The sequence below is a fragment of the Nelumbo nucifera genome, chromosome 3, assembly GCF_055504915.1.
Source record: "Nelumbo nucifera cultivar China Antique chromosome 3, China Antique-T2T, whole genome shotgun sequence".
Taxonomy (NCBI): domain Eukaryota; kingdom Viridiplantae; phylum Streptophyta; class Magnoliopsida; order Proteales; family Nelumbonaceae; genus Nelumbo; species Nelumbo nucifera.
In genome coordinates this window covers 94,745,244-94,758,985 of record NC_142651.1, presented here as the reverse complement: position 1 = coordinate 94,758,985, position 13,742 = coordinate 94,745,244, and the positions used below count along the sequence as shown (strand labels likewise).

General features: G+C 36.5%; 1 protein-coding gene across 2 annotated transcripts; it reads left to right on the top strand.

Annotated features, from left to right (window-relative positions):
- Positions 1 to 267: 267 nt before the first annotated feature.
- Positions 268 to 10,103, top strand: LOC104586551 (Peroxisomal membrane 22 kDa (Mpv17/PMP22) family protein). 2 transcript variants are annotated; one of them, XM_010243820.2, is made up of 5 exons: positions 268 to 769; positions 2,301 to 2,456; positions 2,570 to 2,702; positions 2,797 to 2,836; positions 9,772 to 10,103. In XM_010243820.2, the coding sequence occupies exons 1-5, from the start codon at positions 536 to 538 to the stop codon at positions 9,857 to 9,859; spliced, it is 651 nt and encodes a 216-aa protein (XP_010242122.1). In that variant the 5' UTR covers positions 268 to 535; the 3' UTR covers positions 9,860 to 10,103. The 2 variants fall into 2 exon arrangements, with proteins under 2 accessions (XP_010242122.1, XP_088755803.1); XM_088899677.1 differs by lacking the exon at positions 2,797 to 2,836 and having other exon boundaries at positions 9,772 to 9,909.
- Positions 10,104 to 13,742: the final 3,639 nt, after the last annotated feature.

Genomic DNA, 13,742 nt, shown 5'->3' with positions numbered 1-13,742 from the left:
CAGCTGAGAGTCCTCCAAACGGGCCCTTCCTGCCAACCGGGAATACTTGTTCTACTACTGACTTCCTCACCATGATTCAATCCGAACCGTCTATAGGGGTGACTATTACTCTATTAGGGTCGTCCACCTTCACATCAAAAGTCCCTTGGGCCTTGATCGAATTATCTATCTTTAATTCTTATCGAAAGGTCAAAAGGGAGAGCAGTGTGACTAGTGGATTAGTTCCACTTGGTTAAGAAAAGAGCCAAGTCACTACAACCAGTCTCCAACCACAACCAGCTCAGTGCTCACTCCAATTTAAAACTTCCTAAATCGCCGCGAATTCTTCTGTAACTGTAGTCCGTAGGGTATCCTGATAGTATGATAATCTAGTTTTCCTACCTGGGTTTTGGCCATTTGAGATTGGGAAATCTTCTCTCAGTGTTTCAGCGTTCCAATTCGAAGACTCCTCGAGAAGAAAAGATGGGCTGCGGGGCCTTTTGCTAAAACTTGGGGAAGACGGAGAAGGATCTCAGAATCAAAGCTTGCAGCTCGAATGGATGCTTTAGGAGGTTTTTGGTGGAACAGCCCTCTTAAAGGTCGCAAATTTCGTTCTAAGAGGGAATCTAAGAAACCATCCGAGTCGGTAGACGGAGGAGGAGGAAAAGGTTTTGATTTCCCGGTGAAGCAGGCGATGACGGCAGCTTCTCTCGCTCTGACTGGTGATACTATTGCCCAAGCCAGTGCCCGATGGAGGGCACTTGATCGAACGGCCAAATCGACCAAAAAGGTCGGTATAGTGTTATGTTACCTACATCAAAAGAGCTATAGATAAATTCCTATATATGACGATGACTGTAACGCTCCTCTTATCATTACATTGTGTTTTACTCAGGTGCTTAACCACATGTTGCAGTAATGCTCTTTAATCAGACTTATTAGAAACTGTTTACTTTGTTATTAAGCTAAACTATTCACATTCTGATTGTACTGAATGTGATGGCAACCAACTTCTTATCACTTTGTTCTTACAGTCAAGGATTTAAATTTTGCTGAAATTTATGCATTCAAGGGTCATTGATGCAAAATGATTTTGGAACATAAAATTCCTATTATTCTACATGGAATCGTGAATAAATAGGATTGAAGGAAATGAGTAATGATAAGATTTAAATGGCTGTTCATTTCGTTTTTTCTTCCCTTTTCTTTTCAGTCACAAATGTTCATTTTGTTTCCTTGCACTTTTGACCAATCACAAAATTCCACAGAAATCTTGGTAAAATATTTCATTTCAGACCATATGGAATTTGTTCCCACTGATCATTTGGATAATCTGTGGAGAGATAAATGCTTGTATTTTTGTCAACAAAGTCTGTCCCATGGATGAGCTACAAAGGAAACTCTGGGGTACCCTCCATTCATGGTTGGAAATCTACAACAGGGTCAGGGGAATTCACCACAGCTCTACTTCAATTCTGAAAGTCATTTTGCAGTTACATAATAAAAAATGCCATTACCCAATGTTAGTCCTAGTTATATGGGGTCTTGGGAGGGATAAAATGGGTGCAGTCCTAAGTCCTAACCTTTGATCCTAACTTTTGGCTATTTCTGTGACACAAAGTGATCACCTCAGACTGGAAACCATGCTCTCACTCTCTATAAAGTTGTCCAATTGATCCCCTTCTGAGGTTATAGAGGGTGAATAAGTTCCAACTAGAAATTTGCTTCTAGACCTTTTCTAGTTCATTACCTCTAACCATGCAGCCACCAAGTTAAGGAATACTTCACTTTTCCACTTAGTATCTTTTTTCCCCTTGTCTCTGTGTGGGTATAAAGCTACCTATGGCAAAGTCACTATATTTTATGTGCTCTAAGGAGAAATGATTCATCCATTCCCCTCTTTATCTTGACATATGTACAATGTGCATGAAAGAAGAACAATCCTCCATTGCACAATAAGTAGGTGTGTGTAATTTTTTTGGACACACACACAATTGCTCAATCCAGGCCCAACCAAATTGCTCACCTACTTCTGAAGACCTCATAAGGAACATTTTGGAAATTCTCTATTAGGTTGGCTTGCAGTTGGTTATTTCATGATCAATACTCAATAGCTCTGCTTTTTGGTGGGTAAGCTGGCATGAAGACAAGGATCTTTGTCCCTATATGTTAACTAATTTAGCTACTATCTCAGGCCATTTTTGCAACCATTGACATACATCCATGGCATTCCATGATGCTTATGCTGCTAAATTATCAACTTGACTTGTTATTTATTTAATGGAAAAATTCTTTATCTTTGCTTGAATACTTTGATTTAGGATGTCATTTCGTCCATCTTTTCAAGTCATGATTGGCTCCGGGCTCTTCGCATGGCTTCATATGGCTTTCTTCTATATGGTCCTGGCTCTTATGCATGGTATCAGTTTCTTGATCATTCATTGCCTAAGCAAACAGTGGAGAACTTATTATTGAAGGTATACTTATTTGAGCCTTCAACTAAACTTCTCAAACTACAAGTGTGTTGAGAATGGGGATTAGATTCTTTGAACAATTTCAAATATTTATATTTTAGCCTTTTTTTTTGCAGGTCTTGTTGAACCAAATTGTACTTGGTCCATGTGTGATTGCTGTTGTTTTTGCATGGAATAACTTGTGGCAAAATAAACTTTCAGAGCTTCCTAGAAAATACCAGAAGGATGCCCTTCCTACTTTGTTCTATGGTGAATGCCTCTAACATCAAAACCTTTATTGGACAGAGAAATTTTGCCTATGTCTCATTACCATTTGGATTGTTCCCTTTTGCTTCTTATGCAGGATTTAGGTTTTGGATTCCTGCTAGCATACTAAATTTTTGGTACATGCTTTTTCCCTTTCCTTTTTGAAGTTATGATGTTCAGTATTTCGATTGAAAATTATTATTGTAGCTTGATAAGTCTTAAAGTAATAATCTATCATTTGTTCGTCACATAAAGCCCTATTACTGCTAGAGTCACACCTGGGGTGAGAAAGGGAGGGTTCTCAAGTACCAACTGTCATATATAATATTTTAAAAAGCCTTCTAAATCCAGAATATTGCCTGGATTTTTGAAAGGCATGCAATTTGTTCTTCAAAATTAATAGCCAGTATAGTGGAATTGATAAATCTAGGCTGCAAGAGATGAGGAAAAACAGAAACTGGATTTCTTTTTTTTTTCCCCTTATTTTTGGTAGAGAAGAGACCAATTTGAAGAATTAAATGTAGATTGCCTTGTGGTTGTGACCACAGGACATGTAGATAGATGTAGTCTACCATAGCTTACTATGTAATTTCTAAAGAATTGGCACCAACAATTCAATGAGTCTTCTGCCTATTGAGAGAACTGGTTCAATTAAAGTTTGTTAGACGTGAACTTACCATAGTTGGAAACACTTTCTGCATTAGGGATAATGGCAATTACCTGTATTAATGTTATGCATATTACAAAGATCTCTTTGTGGGTCAATTAGTGAACAATTCTAAATGATCGAAAATCTTCCGCAAATTAGGCCCCATAACTTTCTGTTGCTTTCCTCTATCTACAGGTAAATTTTGAGGTTAATTAAAACCCGTTTTGCAACGTGGGAAAATTTAGTGTTTCCTTGTCTTGTCCTTTGAGAACCATTTAACTCGGATTGTCAATCCTTTAGAGTCATTTAATCACCTGAATTCACCTCAAACCATTGACCATCTTCTCAAGTTATAAGGTAAAGGAATATATATCTACCAAAAGAAAGTTATGAGGGATATACAATATAGTTTTAGGGATGAGTCTCAAAGTTGAGCCACAGGATATTGATTTGAGGTGAAGAAAGATGAGCCTCAAGGATTAAGCCTTATAAGCTTCTTCTTTTTTTTCATAAGTAATGAAGAAATTTAATTAAATTCTATCAAAAGCAACTGATACAATAAGTTTCCCATACAGAGGCGCTAGTTGCAGCCATTACAGTTTAGCCCAGAAAAAGGTGATTCCCATGCACCCCTTGCTTAGCTAGGCAGTCAGCTAACCCATTTGTTGATCTTCTTTCCCATTGAATCCTTACTGTCATGTTAGAAGTCAGCCAATTAAACCTCTTTACAGCTTCCCTATAGGCCCATACAACAGATTCCGAATTCCGTAGCCAACTAAATACCAACTTCAAGTCTCCATCAATGGGTAATCTACCAACATTCATCTCCTTAGCCAATTGTACCCCCTACTAAACAACTTGATTCTCAGCTCTGCTTGAGTCTCCCACACCTAGCAGACCCGAAAATATACCAATTATACTGCCACTTGCATCTCGGAAAACACCTATTCCTAAAGGCCCTGGGTTCCCCAAACTGCTACCATCAAAGTTGAGTTTAATGAAGCCATCTTCACAAGGAGCCCAATCTATCAATGGCTTAACCTTTATATATCGGGCTCATTGCTACTACTCCCTAATTCCTCCATAGATCATCAAAGGAGACCAGAGAGAAGATGTCTAGTGTTCTAGCCTATAGAATGGCCCTACAAACAATGCATTCCCAAATAGCCTCCTCATTCATTTCCTTATCATTAAAGATTCTAGCATTCCTTATCATCAAACAACCTTTCCCACAAGTTTGCAACAATAGGGCACGAGACTAAAAGGTGGTAACAACTCTTATTATTGACTTTACACAAGAAATACCAGCTCAGGGAAAGATAAAGGTATGGTTTTTTCTTTGTGAGTTGTCCAGGGTGTTTAATTTTCCATGAAAGGCTTCCTAGTAGAGAGCTCCAACCTTAGTAGGGATAGGCTTAACCCACACTTCTTTTGTAGGGAAAATTGGGCCAGAAGAGTCCACACACAAAGAGGAGAAAAAGGAAGCACAAGAGAAGAGGCCTTTAGGGCTTGGGGACCACACCCGATTATCAAAGGAGGAAGGAAGCAAAACATTGTATAGGTTCATGTTTAAGGACAAAGGGGGAAAATACAAAGAGGGAAAAAGGTCCTGAAGAGTAGAATTGTCAACCCATTCTTCCCAGAACAAGAGCTTGTCCCTAGTACACGCATCATACCTTATAAGTCTTAAAAATTTGTGGGAGAATACCATGTATGGCTTTCCTAGGGGAAGCCAAAGTTGCCTGTTGATAAACACCTGCATCTCAACCATTGCCTACATGGCTATGAATACTTTCAATCACCTCATGCTAGAGTCTCTCCCCCTCTCCAAAGGCCACTTCAACAACCATTTACCTAGTAGAGCTAAATTCTTCTTCCCTAGGTTCCCTAGTCCTAACCCCTTGTAGTTACCGTGGACACTTGGCGGTAGGTCGAGTCTCCGAAGGTCCCAAGAGGATGGCCGTAAAGAGAGAAGAAGGGAGAGAAGGATGGTTGCTGAGGATGGTGGGAGAAGAGCTTAGGAGAGAGACAGAGTAAGAGAGCCCCTCTAAGAAGCCCTAGGTCAAGGTTATATGATATTGTCTGACGTGGGAGAGAGTTATTCCCCTTTTTATAGAGAGGACCCCAAGGCTATAAGGAGAAGGATCTAAAAGGAGACCTTTCTTATTAGGAAAGGGGATCTTTATCTCATCTACTAAGGGAGCACCATTGGGATTTCACCACGTGTCTAGTGAGATCCTTTAAAGACAAAGTTTCCTTTCTCTTAAGGATTCTCATGTGGCATGTGTAGGCTACGTCCCCTTACATGTTTCCTAGTGGCCACGTGTTAAAGGACAAGATCTGACTGGCAATGTTATCGCAAGTCTTAGGCGACACCCATTGTTCACCATGGGTCCCAAGAGGTGTTTTATGCTCATTTCAAGTCTTGGATGACCTTCTGTGCTTATCGTTGATCCTGGGTAGCTTTTAAGCTCATCGCAATTTCTGCGATGGATATTAAGCTCATTGCAAGTCTGCGATGGTTATTATTAAGCCCATCGCAGGTTCTGGGAGATTCCATGTGTTGTTAGATTTGCGCTCGTGACCTTATTTTGATATCTACAATGTAATTGAGGTGATAAAGAACTACATGTACTTACAATTCGCCCCCTGCTTATTGATAAGAGTGTTCTTGCCGATAAGCATAAGTTATCTTTTCTTCTTAGTGAGCTTTGAGCTGCAATGGATGAATCTAGTGATTCTACAATTTTTTACTCTTAGTGCTTAATGAATCGGTTTTTCTACGATTTCTTGCTCTTGGTGCTTAGTGGAGATGGATCTAGTGGTCTTGAAATTTCTACTCTTAGTTCTTAGTCCCCTTACTTCTTGATAGAAGTCATTCTGTCAAGAAGCAAGAAAGAAATTAGATCGAGTTGCCAGCCCCACTGTTTCTTGATGGAAGGCATTCTGTCAAGAAACATTCGAGAGAGGAAAAGATCGGGCCAAGTCTGAGATCCTTGCAGATTTGGAAGGGGTTCAAAGAGCAAGGGAACTAAATATCAATTGGCTGATTTTGGAAGGTGATTCAAAGGTGGTGATTAGCTGGTTGAAGAAAGAGGACAGTGGCTTGTGGAGTTACAATAATGAAAAGAAAAAATTTTTATGGCTATGTAAGGGCATTGAGATACAATATAGCTGGGTGAAAAGGACTGCTAATTCTTTTGCAGATGGGTTGACCAAGCAAGGGGTGAATAGGGAGGCTATTTTTTGGGCTAATGTTTAATCTTCTTTCATTGTAATTTACTGATGGGGAGATAAGGCTCTTTATCTCCCCCTTATTGTACCTAAAGCTTCATAAATCTTAATAAAGTTTCTGTAATTGATAAAAAAAAAAGATCGGGCCAAGTCTGCAACCCCCCATTTGAATTCTTTTGGGGTTAGGTTAAGCATGTTTTGTCGAGAAGTGTATATAGGACCTTAGGCATATAGATATGTGTTAAATATTGTTGGAACGTCCAAATGATCGCACAACGCTGTAACAAAACATATGTTGTGATCAATGTGTTGTTGATAGAGTTGCTGGTGGGTTTCTGAAAAAATAGGAAAGGTTCAAAGACAGTTTTAAAGTACATTTTGGTAAGTGAAGTATCAGGTACGGGGAAAAATATGGCTCAAAGCCTCAAAGGTGATAGGAAGCCTCCATTTAGTGTGCAAGATTTTGGAACATGCTTGTGGTCTCTTAGACAGGCTCTAAGAGAGATTATAAGCTTAGCAAGAGAGATTGGGGTGCACTTTAATTGGGTAAGGTCAGCAAATGGAATGGCTGACACTTTAGCTAAGCAAGGAGTTACTAAGGCGGCTTTGTTTTGGGCCTGTTTGTAAGTTTTTGATTTTCTTTTTCCATCCATTTTGTGGGTGGTAAGCCTGTAATCTTTTCAATTATCTAATGAAAGTTACTGTTTCCTATAAAAAAAAAGATTTTGGAACATGCTAACGCTCTTGCGATGTGATTTGAGCATTTGTTGCGATTGCTTTGTTGCAACATACTCATTTGACCAAGTGATCCTTCCTACCCTCCCCAGGCTCCCACAAGAAGTCCCTTATGATTTTTCTATCTTCAAAACCTCCCTTTGTGGCATCCTAAAGGTTGACATATAGTATACTGGTAGGTTGGCTAAAGTAGACTTAATTAATTTAACTCTTCCCCCTAAAGAGATATAGTTTCTCTTCCATACAACCAGCCTCTTAGCACAACTCTCTATAACTGGGATGCAAAACCTACTTTCCCTTGGATTGTCTCCTAGAGGCAAACCTAAGTACTCCAAAGGCCAATCTAGAATTGGGCACCCTAGAGAATCTCCTCACTTAAATTAATTCCAGCCACTTCACTCTTCTCAAAACTGATTTTCAATTTGCAAAGAGACTCAAACAACTTCACCACCCACTTCAAGTTTCTTGCCAAATGGGGATCCCAACTCTCACAAAAAATGATGATATCATGTAGATGAGTAACCACTAATCCTGAACTTCCTATCCTCCACCCTTAAAAAAATCCATCGTATCAATCCTTGTTAGAAGCCTACTAAACACATCCACAACCAAGGTAAGCAAAAAAAGGTGAGAGTGGGTCCCCTTGTCTTAGTCCTCTACTGCCTGAGCAAAAATCCTTGACTACTCCGTTAATCACTTGGCAAGTCTTCAAGCAACCTTCAATTCATCTACACCATCTTTCCCCAAACTCATAACACCTCAAAATCTCAAGAAGGAAAGACTACTCCACCAGGTCATAAGCTTTTTCAAGATCCAGCTTACATACAAAACCTTTCTTCCTCCTTTTTAAGTCTTCCACACACTCATTGGCGATTAAAATTTGGTCGATGATTTGTTTGCCTTGAATAAGAGCCCCTTGGAACTGGCTAACCAATTAAGCCTTATAAGCTTTTTAAGACACTTCTATAGGGATGATATAGGCTGGGTGAGTGAAAAGCTGGCTAATCCAGAGGGTACCCTATCCAAAGTAGGCTTTGGATCAAGTACAAGATTCCTTCATGTGGCAAAAACATGTAGGTTGTCTAGAAAGACACCCTATTAGGAATCCCTTTTCCTATTAAAAATATTAGAATTAAAATTTTATATTATTTAATTATGTTGGTTGATAAAATATCATCATCATCAATGCCTTATACCAACTATATGGGGTTGGCTACACGAATCCTGTTTTGCCATTCCATTCTGTTTAATGCCATATCCAATGGTAAATTATTGGTGCTTAAATCATTCCTTACTACTACTCGTGTCCTTTTTGGTCTACCTCTAGACCATCTATCTCCTTCAACTTGCAACAAATCACTTCTTCTTATGGGTTCTGTTGATGGCCTTCTATGCATGTGACAAAACAATCATAGCCTTCTCTCATTTTATCACATGTTGAAGTTGCTTGTAGGTTCCTATGATTGACTTCATTTCTGATCCTATCCTTTCTAGATTTTCCACCCATCCATTTCAGCATACACATTTATGCCACCTCAGTTTTTGGAGTGTTCATTCTTGACTACCCAACACTTTGCTCCATACAGCATAGCTGGCCTTACAACTATTTAAAGAATTTTCCTTTTAATCTAAGTGGTATTCGCCTATCACATAAAACTCTTGATGCAGCCCTCCATTTTGCCCATGTTGCTATAAATCTATGGGTGACATCCTCCTCATCTCTCCCTTGTTATGAATTATCGAACCAAGGTACTGGAAAAGGTCACATTGAGTTTTCTCTTGGTCTCCTTTCCTAAGCGTACCTTGATTTGCACTATTATTGTTATTATTATTATTATTATTATTATTATTATTAAACTTACAAGTCATATATTCTGTTTTAGTCCTACTTATTTGGTTGATAAAATATCTATTTCAAAAATTTGTTCTCATAGGCAAGGGTCTCTAGCAGTTCAAGGCTTTCTTCTTTTATCTTTTGGGATGGATGAGGGTGGAAAATATGTAGAACAATTAAGCAGATCTTCATTTTCCTAAACATTTAAGTATAATACTTGTTTCTTGTGTGGGCAATGATGTACTAGCTATGTTTTATTTCCCACTGAACTTCAATAGATATATTATAGTTCTAGTTGCCTATGCACCAGACTTGCCACAACGACTGCCAGCGATGCAGATTATAAAACCCACTAAATACAGAACTGCAATGCACCTGGGAACTGCAAAGCTTCACTTGTGCTGCAACTTTTCAATAAATATTTTTTATTAGTATTCTTATCCTGGATAATGACATGGTATTTGCTGGAAATATTTGCTTATGTTGCTTCTTTTTATATTTACCTGAGCAATAGTGATATTTCACATATGTCTAACTTAGTGTCGGATGTTAATTAATCATCAGTCATTAGACCAACATTTTGAAAACATAGTTAACACTTAGATGTGGAATATCTGCAGGGTGATCCCACTTCAGGCTCGTGTTGCCTTCATGTCCACTTGCTCCATATTCTGGAACTTCTACTTGTCTTCGACCATGAGCAAGTAATGCAACGAGTTCTGTGGCAATAATATGAGACTGTTGTATGGACTTTCATTTGAATCATGGGTTTGAATGCAAGTTTTGTGTCAAGTCAATATCAAAATGGAGGAAGCAGAGGCAGTTGTATGGATTTTTCATAACAGCATTGTTTGCAAAGCATTCTTTCGCTATAATCACTGAGAGAGCTTTCATGAAACTAATGTTAACTTATAATTAGAAGCTAAATCATTTTTGCAAATTCATTGAAAAATAACTGGTATTATTTTGTCCATTTGGATCTTGAGAATGGGCTTTTACATTATGCTGAACCTACCTTCTTTTGATGCCAAAAAAATACGGAAAAGTACGAACAGGCCCAATGCAGGTTTCTGAATTCCACTGCAGATCTATAAACGTTCAAAATGTCAAAAGCCCCCATTCTATACATCAATGCCCGCCCGTGAATTGACATCAATTCCGAGCCGGCACCTACCCCAACTGTACCAGTCATTCTCCCAAAAAAATAAAATAAAATATGACATTTGTCTAATTCACGAGATGAGCTTCACGGCAAAGATTTGCCATTATATATTAAGGCAACTTAAACTTTCATTTTTCTTGTTTCCTGTTTATCCAGTTATACTCTTTCTTTTGCATGTTTCATTAATTTTATTTCATTTTATTTATTTTTAAAACTATTTAGTTGGTGCATTCTTTCGCTTATATTTTTTATTACCTTAGGGATGTTCATAACATTTGGCATATATGTACGTGTCAGTGCATATTAGGTCTAACAAGAGGATCAAAGAGGTCAAAATCCTACTTAAATGATATAAGTAGAGGCATTTATCAGGATTTTGCTTGATCATGCACGAAGTATTGTTTTCTGCCATCCAAAATAGAACTAAATAGTAATCCATAACTATTTATCTATCTATTTATATCTGTACCTATATTACTATAAAAGGTGTGAATAGCTCCTATGGTTTTTAAAATTTACTTGGACTAAAATACCCTTCATTTTGAATTCTCTATTGTAAGGACAGAAATTATAATTTGGATATTACTTTTTAGTTCATTTCATTTTCTTGTTAAGGCGCATATTAAGGCATTAACTCTCATTTTCTCTCGTTGAATCCTATATGTAAGGTATTTTTATCTATATCGTTAAATTTCACTAATTAAACCCATGAATTCTGATATTAATAATATAAAATCTATATTTTTAAAATCAAGTAAAACCTAAATCGGTTTTTCTAAGTGGAAGTAGGGGTGCCAATTGGACTGGATTTGGTCCAATATGATCCAGTCCAATGTGAGTCCATTATAAATGGACTAGGTCCAATCCAATCCAATGAATGTTTTGGACCAATTTGGATTGGTCCAATTCAATGTCTGGACCATCCGATCTGTTCAAATTCATTTTGATTTAGATTGGTTTCAACCCAAACCCGGTCCATTGACACATATATTCTTATCTTATATCAATGGACCAAATATTGGCTTAATCCAGCCCAATCCAATATAAATTTGTTACAGATGGACCAAGTCCAATCCAATCTAATAAATATTTTGGACCGGATTGATCCAATCCAATATACCTTGGGTTGTTGGTTCATCCAATCTGTCCAAATTAATTTTGGATTGGATAGGGTCCAATCCAAAACCAGTCCATTGACACCCTTAAGTGGAAGTAAGTAGGTCTATGGTTTGGGTTACATAATTGAATCAATGATGCCATAATTAAATACTAAAAATTTATAAATAGAAAAAAATACATAAATAGACAAATTTGAAAATTTTAGGCACATTTGTAATATTATATATATATATATGTCATGTTAAACAAAAAATAGGTATGATAAATAAAAAATATTTTTATTAATGATGAAAATGGGATACAAAATTTAAAACCAATCCATAAATGAAACCATTTCTCTCCATGAGTGGTATGCAAATGGTTCAACTATTTAGATCACTTGATTAACCCATGATGTCATAGTTAAATAATATTTTTTTAAATAGAAAAATATAAAAGATATAAAAATTACATTCGAATACATCTTTGAATTTTTTTTATACACATCTTTAATATTGTATATTATTTCATAATTCATATTAAAAATTATGTGTGATAAACATGAATTATTTTTATCAATGATGTAATGAAATACAAATTTTAAAACCAAATGGGTCAAACCATGTTGTTATAATTGAATAATAAAAATACAAAATACAAAAAATACAAAAAAAGTTGAAAATTTAGTAGGAAATTTGGCACATCTCTATATTATATAGTCATCATATTAAAGAAAATAAGTATATTGAATAAGAATTAATTTTATTGATGGTGGGAATGGAATAAAAATTTAAAATTGTTTTAAAAAGGAAAAATGTTTTTCATTCAAGGAATGGTTCAATAATTCAATAATCTAGGTTAACTCATAATGTCACGAAATAATAACAATGAAAAATAGATAGAAATACTAAAATCTATAAAAAAACATACAAAGTTTAAAAAATTAAGAGACATTCATGCACATTTACTAGTATACATTGTGCAATGCACATGCACATGCACATTTTACTAGATATATAAGGGGCAAACATGGCAAATGAATAGTGCTTCAACCAATTTGAAAGGAAGCTCATTAGCCCTCTTTGTTCTATTTTTAAGAGAACATTTGTTACTGCTCTAAAAACACCATTTTCATCATTTGGGGGTATTTGTAGGGACAAAGAGGAAGAGAGAAAGAAGAAGAATTTGGTCTTAGAGAGTGAGAGAGAGAGAATTTGGACTTGAGTTTTATCTGTTAGATTTCAAGTTTGAAAGCTCAACAAGGTATATGTAAGTAATTTTTGGAACTACAAGCATATATAAATGATTTCCTCAAACCTCGGGGTACAAGAAATTATCCCAAAATAATTATAATAAACCTCTAGGGAGGTTTAAGTAATTTGCGCAAAAAAGAAACCTTCAAAGACAGGCAATGAATAAATATGCTAACTCCCTCATAAGGACATTTGATGGATAAAAGAGGGAGTTATGGCTCAAAGACCACTAGCACTCTAAAAGTAGTTGGATCCACCAATGGCATAGCCCATGCCCCAAATCTTTAACCCTAGCTAATGTAGGTGCGATTCAATTCCAAATTCTCTGCTACAACCAGCAAGAGACCTTACTAATTAGTTAACTGGTACCATGTTGACATGTTGAAAAACACATGCAATGTATAACATATCTCTACTGTTATCAAATGTACCCTCAACTGATCTATTTACTCTTGATTTACTTTTCTGTTGTGAACATCTTCTTTGTCTCTGGTTCACTAAAGTTTGATTATTATTATTATTATTTTGTGGAATGATGTGGTTGCTTAATACAGTATTAGAGCATCTTCCATGGACTCAATCAAAAAATCAACATGAAAGCATCTCCAATTGTTGAATTGCATGTGGTTGATCGGAGTGGACCATTCAAAAAGATTAGATTGATCCTTGTTTTTAAAGAGAATTTCACCCCCTACCCTATTTGTCATGTATTTTATAATAAAATTTAGGGAAAAAATATTTAAACCTCCCTGAGATTACTGACAAATACTAAAATAAAACTTTAATAAAAGACATGATATTCCAAAAGCTTATGACCAATCTATCTAGTAATGCCAACCACAAGGTGTTTTCTTTAAACTTTTTTATGAGTTTATGTCTTCATTATTTATTAGTTGAGGGGATACAAGTTGTTTGGCTTTTGAATTAGGAGTGAATACTGATGAATGGTACACCAGGTACAAAAAACAGAAAGCAAAAAAGATTCCATATATGTGATGTATAATGTACTTTCTACCCGGTACAAAAAACAGAAAGCAAAAAGAAAAATTGTACTCCAAGCATTCCTAGCTCTTTCTTT